Source organism: Podarcis muralis, chromosome 3 (genome assembly GCF_964188315.1).
Source record: "Podarcis muralis chromosome 3, rPodMur119.hap1.1, whole genome shotgun sequence".
NCBI classification, from domain to species: Eukaryota; Metazoa; Chordata; class Lepidosauria; order Squamata; family Lacertidae; genus Podarcis; species Podarcis muralis.
Window position 1 is genome coordinate 61536676 of NC_135657.1, and position 16583 is coordinate 61553258.

Genomic DNA, 16583 nt, shown 5'->3' on the forward strand with positions numbered 1-16583 from the left:
TACTAGCATAATAAATCCTAAGGTTCTCTGACCACAGTTACACATTTCAGATACAAAAGCAACTGCTTGCTGTGCATTCTTTTTTGAAGACATGGGTGCAGTCTTTGGAAATCCCCTCTGTGCACACTGTACTTTATGTTTTGAGGATGAGAGTTGAAACTTTCCAATTTCTTAAGAATATCTAGGGAAAGGCCAACTGCTTCTCTCCAGCCCCACCTCCCAGTCACCACTGCCTACTTTAAATCAGGAAGGGGTTCTGTGGGATGCCAGAGGGCATGCTATATTGTCATTTAGGTAACCTGTGCCAAACAGGTAACTCATCCACCATATAATAAGTGGAGAGGGTGGGGGAGCATAGGGAACAAAGATGTAGCTAGTTACTAGTAAAGCAGTGTATCTGTGTGAAACAGCTCTTCATTTTGAACTGGGGTCTTCTCTGAAAAGTCTGGCTTTGGGTAGGATTCCACAGAAATATAGAATAGCACTGAATGTTGTAATGGGAATATAACATTTTTTTTTTTAAAAAAAAGTTTATAGCACCCGAGATAAGTTTGAAAGTGTGAAGGGAAGTTTTCCAGTGTCTACATAGCTCCACTTTTCTCCCCAAGACCAAAAAAACCAAAAATGTATTGTGCAAAACAGGAAAAATTATACAAATCAGTTTAATTTTCACGAGTTACCAAGTTCAGATGTTCTACTCACAAAAGTTGGGTTGCCTAGATGCCAAAACTCAACTTGAAAAAGAAAAGGAAGGAGCAGCATATAGACAGCCCTGGATATAATGATGTCTGATTATTTGTGATGGTGAATAGAACATTTGTTTGTATAAGGGAGAAGAATTGTGAAGGATTCGTATCCAGAGTTTACATGACTCCTTCCTAAGATAGAAAACCTAACGTTGCAATTGTAGTGCTGCAATATAAAATGCAGCTAAGCTATAATAAAAATCTAAAATTGTACTTCTATAACTTTTGAGACATAAGTACATTCTCACCTGGTATAAACTGGCAAGATGGTGTTTGGTTTTTATCAAAAATGGTTGGTTTACTCCTGGGTGATCTACATCATGTGCTGCAGCAGCTAGTAGTCCAAGCATGATGTCCAGAGGTGTGAGGAAGTTGGCAAGCTGCAACCATGCAAAAAAATCAAGGTTAAATGAAATAGAGTTGTTGCTCACCATTCACAGTTAAGTGAACTCATGCCCATAAAACTGTTTAACTTTTATGACAATGCAGAGTAAGTTCACTATGAAGCTCATTTGCATGACACTGATGAGGTCATAAAGGCTCTTGAGTTTATATTGCAGCTCCACATTATTGATTTTTGCAGCAGTACACTTGGTGTGCTTTCAGACTTCTGCTATATTTGAATGGGATTTAGTCACATACTAGCAAATCCAGTTGTGCAGTTGATGAGGTATTTTAGCACAAAGAAACCCCCTTCGTATAAAAATAAAAACCAGACCTTTTGCGTAAAAGTGACAAGAAAAAGCCCTGGGAAGTGTGGGATACCATTTGCTCAATGCAACATTTTATAACCTCCCTACAAACAAATCTGAATGTATGCTCAATAGGTAGCTGACAGTGCCTAACGTCACAAACTTTGTGTAAACAAATCAGGATGAATGCCTGGAAGTGACCTCAGTTGAAACAAATGGTTGAGATGCCAGCAATCAAAACAATGTTCAAATGGGGAGGTGGGTGTTGCGTGTAAATACCTTTTGAAAATCTGCCAAAGGATAATGCAGATACAAGTGATACCAGCCAAACCTCATGCACTACTGCCACAATGACAGATATTAATGGTGAGTAAAAGTAGTGCATTGTAAAAAAGCATTACTTTTAGCAAATCTCAAAAGTCGGTGTAGCACCCTTTGATTTATGACGGGGGGGGGGGCGGATCCAGCTGTTCTGTTGCTGGCTGGCATTCATGAATAATGTAGCTGTGAACAGCTTAACTGAGGGCTCTAAACAAATGGAAAAGGTGCTGCATAAGCAGAGTACATACCTACAGATATATTCATCAGCTTTTCTATTGGGTGGTAGTCAGCTATCTTTTACTCAGTGTGGACCCACTGAAACCCCCTCCCCTTGCAGCTTTCTTCATTTGAGCTTCATAATTTCTGTGTGTTTGTGTGATTTTGTTGTCATTTTTAAACAACTAAGAAACCGTCGCTGATCAACAGATCTGCCAGTAGATCCCAATCTATATTCTGCTTCACAGCAACTCAGTCAATCCACAAGCAAAAAACCCCCAATATACATCTTGAGGAATGTATTTGTCTTTCATTAGTAGAATGGCGCCAGTATTTCCTATTGAGAAATTATCTTAACAATTCTTAGGAGGGAAGGAGTTTGGTTACCTTGGGCTCCTTTAGGTAGCAGTGCATAGCTTGGGTGACATCAGCAGCATGAACAGCATTGTGGTATGGGTTTTGACTATGGTAATCTTCTTGCACCATAACTAGAAGTGAAAGAAGATAAACAATTGGTATAGCCCTTAACAGTGCTAGAAGGCAAAGGGTTAAAGTGTCACTTATATTTTGAAGCATTCAAAAGTCGAGACCAACCAAAATGTCACAAAATAGTGAGCTAGCGCTTGAGTCGAAGAGAATTCTTCATCAGGTTGGATGTTAAGCAAACCAGAAGGGGGAGATGTTAAGCAGGAGTGGAAGTGAGAGGAAAGCTGGTTTGGCACCGAATTCATAATGCCTACATTGGTCAAAAGTTCATTTTTGTTGCATAGGCAGAATGGCTAAGGGTCTAGGGATTGTCATGCAGAGTGCCAGCACTTCAGAATTTATCACTACACCACTGACTCTTACCCCAAAACATGATCATTCTTTGAATATGTGATTAAAATATGTTTGGTCATTTTGAAACTTTGGATTTATGTCTTGAATTCAACCCACTGAAGCTCTTTCTTAAAAAGAACCCAGTGGCTTGGCACTCTTACAAGACTGTCCCTTGGTGGAAGAAAAACGCACCCACATGCTAGAAAAGCTTTGCCAGACTTTTAAAGGCTTTGAAGCCTATTTTATAAATCACCCTTTATTGTTCTTCATGAAAGCATGGATTCAGAAGAAAAATAAATAGTATTTGTGGAGGACAGGAGGAGAATCTATGATTGCATAATTATATAAGATTGCTTTTCTATATGAATATTAATATGTTGGTACCTGCATTTTCTGCTGCAAGAGCTACTACCTATCTGGAAATGGCCTCAAAATATGGTCCTCCAAAATCACCCCTGCACTAAGGCAGAGACCAGATATTCTGAATCTGGATTATCACTTAAAAACAACGACAGCTTAGCATTTTAAGATTCTCTAGATAATATGTTTATTCCAGTTCTGGAATGGGTTAACTTTCCAACTTTATAGCTCTCCCCACTCCCATTATCATAAGAAATGAGAAATGAGAATTGTACAGGTTTGCTGCTGAAGCTGAGCCTCAATTTCAACTTACCAAAGACTGATAAAGGAAATGTCACACTAACCCACACTAAAGAAGAACATGTTATACCAAGCAGAGGGCCTTCTCAGTAGTGGCGCCCGCCCTGTAGAATGCCCTCCCATCAGATGTCAAGGAAATAAGCAGTTATCCTATTTTTAAAAGACATCTGAAGGCAGCCCTGTTTAGGGCAGTTTTTAATATTTAATGCTGTATTGTTTTTAACACTCAATTGGGAGCCGCCCAGAGTGGCTGGGGAAACTCAGCCAGATGGGCGGGGTATAAATTAATTATTATTATTATTATTATTATTATTATTATTATTATTATTATTATTATTATTATTTTACTAGAAAGAGGGAAGAAGTACTTACCTAAGAATCTGTGTAATGTAACCATGTCTAACTGAAAATGGTGGATAAGCCCATGTACGTTGAAGAGGTGGCACAGCAAGGTTACAAGGCTGTTTCCTGAGGGAACAGACAGACGTGCATTAACTGGATGAAAAAAAACCCATACAGTGGTACCTCGGGTTAAGAACTTAATTCGTTCTGGAGGTCCGTTTTAGTTAATGGGGCCTCCCACTGCCGCTGCGATTTCTGTTCTCATCCTGAAGCAATGCGATTTCTGTTCTCATCCTGAAGCAAAGTTCTTAACCCGAGGTACTATTTCTGGGTTAGCAGAGTCTGCAACCTGAAGCGTCTATAACCCAAGGTATTACTGTATTTAGCAACCTTGTTAATTGTGTTACTGTCTTGCCCCGCTAGCGCTGTCCACGGATATGCAAGTTATTAGAATCATAAAATTGTAGAGTTGGAAGGGCCCTGCGGGTGATTTCACTAGAATGCAGCCTTCTATAATTCATAATGGCTTTGCTGGGGACCCAGAAATGCAGGCTCCGTAAGCCTGAAAACCTTCCTTCTGTTTCTCAGTTATGTTAGCGCATAGACTCATGTTACCCCAATGGCAAGAAAATCCCTCTCGTAATGGTATTTTCAGAAGCGTCCCCCAAAATAAGGGCCATAGGATTGGAGGGGGCATAGCTTGGTGGGTAATCTAAATGGCTTGCACAAACAAGATCCCCTGTTCATATCCTACCATCTCCAGTTAAATACAGTGAGACTGGTGGCGCTACTGGCTTGTGGTCCCACAACGTGCCTGTAGGGTAGATAGCAATTTTGTGCAAATAGTTTGGTGTGGTTAACTGTCTTGTATTCACATTCAAAATTCCAAGGGGTTGTCTTCAACTACAGCCTTCTCAGAGTAAACCCGTTAAAATTAATGAACCAAAGTCAGTAGTGTCCATTAATGTCAATGGGTCTACTCTGAGTAGAACTAGCACTGACTATCCTCCTACATGTCTAAAAGTTCTGCAAATTCTGGAAACTAAAATGAATTGTTGCTATTTAAATTGCTCTGCTTCAAGAGCTAGGAGGAGATAATAGCATATATATTTTTCAACCAAATAACATTGAAAAACAATTCCCAAGAAAATTGCATCGTAGTTTTCTTAAATTATTTGCAAGACAAATTCTGGGTTATAGCAGAAAATGGTCTGGATATGTTTTTTGTGTTGTTGTTTTTTTTTTTAAAAAAAACCAAGATCTAGGCGATTGAGGGAAATGAGTATTTCTATGCTTCAAGGATGCCAGGAATAATGGTGTCAATAGCCAAATCTCTACTGCCTTTTGACATCTCTTCAGCATACGTATATTGTCAGCCTTTTCCCACAACCATGGGAGCTAGAAACTGGGCTCTTGAAAATGGATTGCATTTTTTCAGAAGTTTGCACATGGCACCAGATTCTGTATGGAACAGATTCTGCGATACATGATGATGTGACTGCAGCCATGCACACTTCTAAACCCTTCCCTTCATTTAGGAAAACTGACACATAGGTTAAAACTTCAGCAATAAAAGATTTAAGGATGGCGGAGAAACCTAAAGGCAATGATTAAGAATCAATAATGTTCTCTGAAAGGTATTTTATGCAACTTACCATTTGTCAAGCGGTCAAACAGGAAAATGTCAAAATCCCACATTCCCACTTTGGATAGCATATACTGGGAATATAAAAATAAAAGGCAGAATGTACAAACTATTGACAGATTTACATTAAAATCAGTACTTTATAAATTATGGGGCTCATGGTTGCTAGGAAACTGCACACCCTCATTTAAGAGATATGGAAGTGGGCTGAATTTGCACAGTGGTGATGGAAATGCACTCTATATATGTTCAGAAGTAACCATGCCTTTTCACATGCTCTGGATATGAGCTCACAAATTATTATTTACTTTCCTATCTTTGCCCTGGCCTTTGACACCTGAGATACATGCTTTCAGGACCCACCCTGGTCCTGTGATTGTAATCTGTTTTAACTGCATTTTGAATTTGAATTTGTTGTGACCTGTCCCGGGTGAAGGGCAGGTGATATATTTAATAGCAACAACAAGGATAACAATAAATAATTAGATTTAATAATAATAAACCTGAAATAATTGTACTAATTTAAGAAAAAATAATATATTAGAAATAATTTAGTACATAAAATTGTACTCTTTGGTACATTTATGACATTTGAAAGTGTAAGTACCTTTGTTTTAATTAAGTAATAGTTCAAATGTAGCCAGTTTTAGAGATGAACCTGCATACCGAACACTGCAATCCTATACATGTCTAATCCAAAAGTCTCAGAAGCAAGCCCAAAATGAGACTTACTCTTGGCTGATTGTGCAGCCAAGATTGCAGTCTAAGACACCTACGTATAGCTTAGTATTTGTCAGCTGGGAAAACAGCACTGTAAACAAAACTAGGTTTTTATATGGAAAGCTCATTATCGGAACTCACATTATTGGGGGCAGGGAGGAACTCAGAAAATGGGGGTGGGGAACCTATGGCCCTCCATTCATTTCTGGACTATTGCTCTCTTCATCCTTGATGGGAGCTGGAGTCTGACAATATCTGGATGGCCATAGTTTCACATCCTGGCTGTAGTGTAATTAACAACAATTTAGAAAATCAGCAAGACCATCTAATCTACCTGCAAACAAATCAGGACGAATGCTCAATAAACAGGTTCTCTGGAAGCACCCATAGAAACCGTAGAAAATTAGCTATGCTGAATTTGCTTTCTTTTTATCCCATTCCATCCAAGCAGATTATGTATCCTTGAAATAAATTCTTAGCATAGCTCTAAATATATTTCTCTTAAAAGAACCAGCATCTTAAAGAACCACAGCTTCTGCTTTCCACTTTCAGCTTCACAGACTTCAGAAATTTATTTATTTCATATATATTTTACATACTGCTTGACGCTAGAACCGTCTCTAAGTGGTTTAGAAAGAGAAATTGAAGGTTTGCCCAAGACTGAAATGAGCTTCTCAACACTGTACCCTCCAACATTTCAGACAAAAACAGGGACACATTTGCAAAACCTCAACTGGTTGAAACTTCCTGACAGAAGAATGTAAGAAGAGCCTGCTGGATCAGCCCAATGACCCATCTACTCCAGAATCCTGTTCTCACAGTGGCCAAGCACTGTGGCCTGCATGAAAACCCACAAGCAGGATTCGAGCACAAGAACATGCTCCTTCCTGTGGTTTCCAGCAACCGGTATCCATTGCTGCACTGCTGCCTCCAGCTGAAAGTATGCTTTGCTGAAACCTACTTTTAACCCTTATGAAAAGTTTGTTTGCTGAAATGCTTCCTATCTGCTGTATTAATTTACACTGCAATACCTGGTCCAGTGCTGTTTTAGAAACCATGAAGGCAGGGGGAGCGCATCCCGTTTTGCCGCTTGAGACAAAATAGGAAGTGCCACCTTTCCCTGCCCTTCTGTTCCCATACCTGTTGCGCCACTGGCACTCCTTCTTTGCATGCCCTTCTGCTTCTGCAATTTGGGGTGAGATCTTACCCAAAACAATCAAGATCTTGCACACTCACAAATCTTGCGCGATTACAGCTGAAATCAGTGGCGCTTCTGCAGAGGCAGTGGGGAATCCATGGGACTGCTGCTTGAAGCATCCACAGCAGTGTGCCTAATGGCAGAGCCAGCTCTGCTTGAAGGTATGGCTTCTTTTCACAGAATCACAGAGTCGGAAGGGACCATGAGGATGATTAAAGATATACTAGAATAAGGTATGCTAGAATAAGATATACTCTACTAGAAAAAGTAGAGACATCACCTTGCCAACAAAGGTCCGTATTAGTAAAAGCTATGGTTTTCCCAGGAGTGATGTATGGAAGTGAGAGCTGGACCATAAAGAAGGCTGATTGATGCTTTTGAATTATGGTGCTGGAGGAAACTCTTGAGAGTCCCACGGACTGCAAGAAGATCAAACACATCCATTCTTAAGGAAATCAGCCCTGAGTGCTCACTGGAAGGACAGATCATGAAGCTGAGGCTCCAGTACTTTGGCCACCTCATGAGAAGAGAAGACTCCCTGGAAAAGACCCTGATGTTGGGAAAGATGGAGGGCACAAGAAGAAGGGGATGACAGAGGACGAGATGGTTGGACAGTGTTCTCGAAGCTACCAGCATGAGTTTGACTAAACTGTGGGAGGCAGTGGAAGACAGAAGTGCCTGGCGTGCTCTATCCATGGGGTCACGAAGAGTTGGACACGACTAAACGACTCAACAACAACAAGAATAAGGGTAGCCAACATGGTGCCCCCCAGAGTCACACACTTTTGAGTTCTACAACTACAATTAATAACTATTGACCATGCTGGCTAGGGCTGATAAGACTACCCGTGTGCTACAACACACTTGGGTCATTTCCCCTCCCTCAGCAGTCCCCAAACCCTACCACACATTGTTCAGGAGAGGCTTCTGACCCACTGGAGAGGCATTTAAGGGGTGCAAGTGGTTACAGGGGGAGGAGGGGGTGAGAAACATTCTTTCCATGAACTTCCTTTTGTTAAATTATCTCAGGATCCAATTCCACATATCTAACATTCCTTCATGTTGAATTCAAGCGAATCTTCAGCCGGTCTCTTTGTTACATTTAGAGCAATAAGTCTTTAGTAGGGAGTTTGTTGGAGATGCCTCTTACCCTTGCTTGCCCAAGGTAGCCTTCATCCAGCAAGTACAGCGAAGCCTGTGGTACGATTCCACGCAGTAGCCTGGATGCATGGAAGTATCTCTGGAAGCTCAACAGTCTTTTTACCTTTTTCTTTGTTCCAATTTCCCCTGAGTAAATGGTATCTGTGGAAAAATGACAGGTACAAAGATCTTCACTAAACGAATAAGCAGGAACTCAATGAAGGCCAGATTTTGACTAAGCTGAAAATGCAAAAGTACTAGGACCGTGGGGTTTTCTCTTCCAAACAGATATGTTTCTGCCACTACTTTCTGCTCTCCCAAGGGCAACAATAAAACAAATTATAATCTGTCAAAGATATGGAGCATCAAAGCATGGGTGCTTTAACATGTTTTACTGGAAAAACAAATATAAGGATAAGGTGAATTATTTAAGTGGGTTTTTCAGCGAAAAACAAAAAAGCAATGTGATTCAGAACACCTTGGACTTGCAACCAGCATGAATATTTGATAGAACAATGTTCTAGGGAATGCTGAGTAAACCATGCTGAGGGGAGCACTGGAAGATAGAAACAAAGCCAAATTTCAAACAGAATGAAACATCTGCAGTCATAACAGAAGTGTGAAAAATATCCTTAAAAATGCATGTTATATTTAAATAATGTAATGGTGGCACTGACTAAACACACATGACCAGATGGTATCTGGTACAAGATGCTCCATGATAATGTACAATTCATTATATTTTTATGTCTCCCAACTTACCTTACATAGGCGATGTTCAGGTTGGGGCAATTGTCTTGGGCCTCGTACATGGAGGCACCCAAACAAACCCAAGACAAACTTGGTTATGTTTCAGTGTTCATCATAAGCTACCCGCCATTTACTGGGTCTGACTTCAAAAAGACACATCTTCTCTTATTGTCCCTTTGTTTGGCCTCCCCCTCCTCTCTCAGACTGCCAGGAGTGAAGTAGCTGACCCAAACAGTCTGAGAGACCAGTTCCCAAAGAATCTAAAATCAATTGTTTCTAACAGAGGCTGTGTGCATATTACGGACTTAAAATATAATGAGGTTATCTCTACCCTGGCTGTGTTTCAAACCACTTTCGTATTTATCAGTATGGTTTGATGTATTTCAAAGTCACCTATGTTGTAATATTCATTTACTGACTCACACTTGAGTGCATGAAAGGGTTAGCCTGCCCTGAGCTCAAGTTGCCAGTGTGGGTGAAGTTACTAGGCTCCCAGCAGCCTTTGCTTCCTCCCCTCTCTTTTCTTTCTCCTGCTTCCCTCTCTGTTACAAGAGAGAAAACAATCTCTTCCAAACCTCTCTCTTCAACAAGCCACTGTCTGTCCATATAAGTGGAGGAGAGGGTGTGTTTATGTCTTCATCATATGACAACAGTTTCAAATCAGACTGAAGCTGGTATAGGGGGAAATGTATCAAGGTGCAGTATTTCCCAAACTACAGGATAGATATGGATTGTGGCTAATGTTCTGTGTTCACGGTCCATTGGTGGGAGCATGCTGGGTGTGGAGTTAATGGAAGCAGGCATACAGCCTGACTTGTGCTTATTGGTCAGCAGTTGCCTCTGCTTGTGAGTTTCCTCTCTGAACAAGAAGTATGCTCCAAGCTTTCCAATCCAGTTCAGAAATTCCACTGAAAATTAGACAAAGACCCAATGACCACTATTAGAGAAGCCACTGTGTTTCTAGTCAACCACTCGACAGGAATTTATTCCACTGAATGAACAGAAAACCTACTAAATTCAGTAGGGAAACCATCAAAATTAGCAACATTGTACTGGCCAAATTGCTTGATACCTGCCAGCACATTAACTGCTGAATCTGCAAACAGATTAAGGTAAAGTACTGCAAACTTAGGTTTAGTTCCACTGACTCTAGAGGGGCAGCAAATCATTCTGCAAATGCAATTGTATGATAGAACTGCATTGTGTCGCAGTAATAAATTTGACAATCAACCATCTAAGGAATTTTCAGATTGAGTGTCTTAACCTAGCTTCCTAAATCTTATCTGTAGTTTTATAGTAAGATACATTTCAAAGTGTAAAATTATGGCTGATTACAGAGTAAGTGAAAGGAAATACCCATTCTTTCCCCCCGTTCCTCCTTAAGGAAAATGAACATAACCTGCAATAACAGAAAACCCTGTTTTTCATTTATCATCTTAATAGTTCATCCACTTTGTTCTCTCTCTTCCTTGTGTCAGCTGGAAAATCTCAATGTTATCATCAGAACACCCTTTCCTTAGAACAGAAGGTCAGGTAACAAATTAAGCAACTCACTATATATATATATATATGTGTGTGTGTGTGTGTGTGTGTGTGTGTGTGTGTGTGTGTGTAAGTCATATATGAAAAAGGATCAAGTAACTAGTCAGATTCTTGTACAAATATTGTCCAAGTAACATAAAACATTTTTATGGAATTAGAAAAACAATCATTTATTGTGTTTGTAAGTTAACACTGGGACATTATTTTAGTGAATTAAAATACCTCAACAAGTTGATTTGGTTTTCTTAAAAAAAACAAAAAGGATGGGAAGAGTCTAACCTACTTTCAGTAATGGTTTCAACTAATTAAAATGCTGCTGAGAATTTGAAAAACATAGATATTTTCACCATAACTGAAGTCCTTTAAGAATCCTACATGAAGATTCCATAACTGTGTCCTGTTTCATGGTATTCCAGCTTTACTCGCGCATCTTCTAGCTAAAAGTATCATCAAATACTTTAATATATGTCTAATCAGAAGTAAGCCTGATTAAATTTTATGAGACTTACTGCTTCCACACCATACTTTTAAAGCGCATTTCACTTCCCAAAGAATCCTGAGAACTTGTTAAGGAATCTTGAAATTGTATACTACAGTATCCAGGATCCTATTTGGGCATGAGGAAAGAAATGAGCTTTAAATGGATGGTGCATACACAGCCTTGCAGCCTAACTTAAGCAAATGAAACGATTCATGTTATTGGATTTGAAAATAAAATGCCATTTTACTAGTATTTGATTTGAACACAAACACCAAGAAATCCAAAAGGTATGCTGGAGTTTTTGTTGATATACTTTTTATGGTGTTCATGAGTGGGTGAGCTGAAAAAATCTCAAGCCCCATCTAGATGGGTCTGATACCAGTATCAATTTCTGTGCTTTCAAAACCTGTAAGTCACATATGCAGTGCCCTTCAGCCTGTTTGATTCTTTGCTAAGTCCATCTTGGTAGGCACCAGTCTGACACAGGCTGAACTTTCTATGGTGAGCATGGGCATGACTTGGAGAAAAAATGCCTTTCCCCAGGGCACTTTCCCCTCTCCAGCTGTGCATTAGTGCCTGGCAGGGATTTCAAGAAACTGGTATCTGAGTGCACCAGACACTACATTTGAACACTATGATATTGGTTTGGAACACAGTATCAACTTTCATGGGGGTTACGTTCTGGTGATCACACCTAAAGCCGAAACTGCATATACAGTAGTCAAAGCACTGGGTTCAATGGCAGGTGGGATGTCCAAAATATACCCCCCTCCCAGATGTCTGCCCTCTTTCTTTCAAAAAAAAATTTAATTGCTAAGTGCATAAAGTTAAATGCTTGGAGGTTACAGACTTACTGTAGTCTGTTCTGCCAAACTTGGGGGGGGGGGGGAGAGAGAGAGAGAGTGTGTGCTCTAAAGTAGACAGATGAGCTACAAGTCAAGTTCAAAGTATACAGTTCACTATAGTTGAGCCAGGGTTAACTAAATACATTTTGGTGCTTGAAGCAAAATCTCCAAGTGGTGTCTCCCCCAAAGCCCCAAGCTAACTTCTATGAAGGAAGAAAGTTCTGAGAATGAAAATATAACCCAAGAATACTAACTGTACTTGTATAGTTGTTGGTCAAAGGAAATCTGCATCCTAGTGTTAATATGTTTAGATATGAAAGTGACTTTCACTGGACAATCTTGTGTAATTTGTCCTAATGAACAATAAGAGATGTAGGTCTCATTATCAATCACTTATAGGTATTAATAATGAAGTATATTAAAATGGTTCATAGTCCCTTTCTTGGGCTGCAGTTTTAGGTGCTTAATAACAAATTCAGCATTAGGAACATAACAGGTTATTGGTTTGTGAGGTTTTTAGTTCTTGCTTTTATTATGTATTTGGTGTTTTTAATCTTGCATTTGTATGTTGTGAACCGCCTTGAGATCTATGGAAGAAGGGTGGTATAAGCAAGCAAGCAAACAAACAAACAAACAAGGGAAAGCACACCCCCCCCCAGTTTTCTGGGATTCACTCGCCCCCCTGCCACTGTACCACATGGAATTCCCTCTTGTTCTTAATTAAGGCAATCAAGAAATATGTGCTGTATCAGTCATTGACAGATTGCATCCTAAGATAATGAAAGCCAATTTTAATCACCACACATGAGTCACTGAAAAGATTTGGTTCAGTGATTCACTGAGCAACTTAGTCAATCGGAGGATTAAATTATTGCTGCCTTACCAGGAGAATCTGTTTGGAAATCCAAGCTGGGCTAAGCTCCAGTAAAATGGGGGGAAAGGATGCAATAAACATCTGATAACAGAAGTGCTATAAATAAATGTGGAATTTACCCTTCATACTATACAGATTACCTGTTCTTCTACAGATGGCCATGTTTAATTACACACACACATCAGAACTCTCACTTTGAGAGAATTGAGGGGTTTACAGAATTGTGACAAGGTTTGTACACTGAAATGTGCTACAGATTCATTAATAAATGCAGGTTACAGTTCAGATGGAAAGCATTTTAAGTTATGTTCAATAGGATTTTAGAGTGCTTAACTGTGGCTTGATTATGGCCCATACCACAAGCAAAAATTCCACCAAGTGAAAGGAACATTGAGCTAAAACCATAAATCTTCATGAGTTGCAAGATTCAGGATTGCACATTCTAGAAAACTCCCAGGCCTCAAAGAAATCAAGCCCCACCTGAAATCCCAAGTGGAAATAGCACACCTGATCCCACACATTATGCAGGTACAGGATTCTTCATCACATTACAGCCCTTTGCTTGTATGTCTGGCTTCCTATTTGACACATAAGAAAGACAGAGGGGAAAGTCCATAGGATACTTTCTAAGGGCTCATCCACCACATCTGCTTGTCCTGTGCCTAGAAAGCATGGGTCCAAGCAGTCTCCCCCTTGCCCCACTCTTTTCTCAGGGAAAACCCACTCTTTAGCTCTAAACTGGAACAAATGGCAACCCACAGAAAACCTGATTGCCATTTGCTCTGATTGAGTGCAAGAGAGCAGTTTTCCCTGGGGGGAAGCTGTGGGACAAAAGGAAATGTGGTTAAATAGATTTTCCATATGTGCCTCCGATTTTATTTCTTCAACAGCAGGCAAGGTAGTGTGTATTGGCCGGTTCTCTTATCTGTCCATGAATTCCAGCCTCTGGGAACATCCAGAACTGAGTAAGCAGTTTTCACCTGATGCCGCAGCTAAGGTAAAATAATTTATGAATGTGGAGTTAAATTTATGACTTTGATAATAATTATTAGACTTGTGGTATAACAAGTTAAATAATGCATTTTTTAAAAACCCTCTGCCCACGAATTCACTTTCCGATAAGTGATCACTTACTGTTGAGAAGGCGGAAGTCTATGAATGGGTAGGAACCACGTCGCTCAGAGAGAACCCCTGTCTGACCTCTCAGCCGTGCATCTCCTGCAAAACATGATTATTCAGCCAAGATTAGAGACACATTTTCTTCCAAGAGAATGTTGAGATACCTTATTAAGCCACGAGATTAATGGTAGCAAAGGAAAATGTCTACAACGCCAAGTTTAATTTGATATAGTAAACTGGGGGGGGGGGGGTCTCTTCTCAGCTCAGGCTCTGTATTTCCTTGTGGTTAGCCATCCAGTTAAAAGTAAAAAAAAGTCAAAGTAATGAAGTCTACAGCCATCTGGGCACATTTGTTGTTCCTATGCTGTCCCTACTGCTAGTGGAATCTGCACTGATCTTTTTTTGGAGAGTGAGAGGAGGAAGCGGCCAGTGAACTATAATATGGCTGCATACACCTTAAAAGCTTAAAACACAGGTCATTCCTTTTCTCAGTTTGGACTGAAGTTGGTTTGGGGGGGAAACTCATCAGATTGGTATTTTGTATGGATAGATACAGAATAGGTATGTATTCTGTGTTACATTGTGTGTACACAGCTTCTCAGAATAGCAGAGGGAGCACTGGATGCAGAGTAAACAAGAATGTGTACACAGCCTAAGACACACACATCCTTTATGCTAACGGGTTTTTCAGCACACTCACAAGAAACAAGTCTTTTGCAAGTTTCATGTAAGTTAATGGAAATTGGGCAATAGTTAATTGACAATACAGTGACAGAGTCCAAGAAATGTGAGTCATTTCCTTCTTATGGAGTAATTCAAGACTTCCATATCCCTGGAAATCCATATTTGTATCTGTATCTAGTTAGCAAAACAAGCACACACTGGAAACAATTTTAGTAGTCCTCGCCTATAGGTCTTGACTCTTGCTCATTGATTACTTCGTCAGAAATAGTGAACATATCAATTGATTTCATGTATCTCTAGGCTGATTTGAAATGTCTAATCTTTATTTAATTAAAAATACTTGGGGTGAAATAGTGTAAAATTATCATTGAAGATCTGCAAGCAAGAGCATATACAGTGGTACCTCGGGTTATATATGCTTCAGGTTACAGACGCTTCAGGTTACAGACTCCACTAACCCAGAAAGAGTACCTCGGGTTAAGAACTTTGCTTCAGGATGAGAACAGAAATCGTGCGGCAGTAGTGGGAGGCCCCATTAGCTAAAGTGGTGTCTCAGGTTAAGAACAGTTTCAGGTTAAGAATGGACCTCCGGAACGAATTAAGTACGTAACCAGAGGTACCACTGTATTTGTGGCATTTCTAATACAAGGATTTTTCCAGGGAAATTAACATGCATTTTAAATACCAATATTTCTTTATTTAATTTTTAAAAATCCCATGCTTCTCCCAAAAAGGCTCCCAAGGTGACTTAGAGATTATTATTAAAAAAAACCCCCAAAACCCAGAGGCTTACTATATAAAAGACATGGCACAAAAGGAAAAGAGGGGAGGAGGAAGAAGGAAAAGGCAAACTTAGGCACCAATCTTTAAAGTTACATTTCTTATAAAGACTGGCTCATAATATGTTTAAAGGCATTTCTCAAAACATGAGCTTAAAAAGAAAAAATATTACTCTGAAATTAGTACTTTCTGGTTCCAATCTGACTAGAGTTTTGCATGGTAAGTTGTTTCCCCATGTGTATCAGTTGCTGGTTCAGGAACAACAGGCGTAAATCAAGTGGACATCCAAGCAGAACCAAATTAAGACATTTAGAAGCCCTAAAATTAAGACATTTAGAAGCACTGAAAAGATTATTATGCCCTCCACATGTAATTTAAAATAAAAGCAATACTAAACCGTAAAATAAAATTTTAAAATAAAAAGAAATAAAACAGAACACAGATTTATTGCAACACATGACAGGACTTGATTTCCTCACATTATTTTGACCTACATTACTAGGCAGGGGTAAGTAGTAAAAAGAAAACAGAAAAATGGGGGGAAGAGTGTGGAGTGGATGGTTAGGAAGTCTAAGTTCTGATGTTCACAACCTGGTGCAACAAGTCACATGTAAACAACTTTTAAAGTGTTAATGCATTTGGATCTGGTCCACTGTTTCTTGCTCCTTCTCCTTGGGGCAGGTTACCATGAAGTACCTCCATCAGAATCTTGGGTACTTACTGCAAGACTTTGGAAAACGATTGTTTCTCAAGTCTAGGAGTTAACAGCAAGGAGACTAATGCATGCATGAGGGTAGAAACAGGGTGAACAGGTGCATGTGTGCCAGCCCTGCTCCCTCCACATCACACCCAACCTTCCCACACACAAAAATGTGTTCACATGCTGAGATTAAACCCTTTCACCTAGATAGTGCATCTGCTATAGGGGAATTCATTTTCCATCACTTCGATAATTACATTTATCACCGGCATATTTGATTACCTGCCCACTCTTCCTGATATGTAGTTG

The 16583-nt window shown here is 39.8% G+C and overlaps 1 protein-coding gene across 3 annotated transcripts in view; it reads right to left on the minus strand.

The window, feature by feature from the left end:
- PDE7B (phosphodiesterase 7B) overlaps nucleotides 1-16583 on the minus strand; it is a 161652-nt gene that overhangs the window by 15717 nt on the left and 129352 nt on the right. For all 3 annotated transcript variants that reach the window (XM_028723498.2, XM_028723499.2, XM_028723497.2), the window contains 6 exons: nucleotides 14126-14209; nucleotides 8510-8661; nucleotides 5452-5515; nucleotides 3827-3922; nucleotides 2363-2463; nucleotides 995-1126 (listed from right to left, as the gene is read on the minus strand). In XM_028723498.2, the coding sequence (XP_028579331.1) occupies nucleotides 995-1126; nucleotides 2363-2463; nucleotides 3827-3922; nucleotides 5452-5515; nucleotides 8510-8661; nucleotides 14126-14209 (629 nt within the window). The remainder of the gene's footprint in view (nucleotides 1-994; nucleotides 1127-2362; nucleotides 2464-3826; nucleotides 3923-5451; nucleotides 5516-8509; nucleotides 8662-14125; nucleotides 14210-16583) is intronic.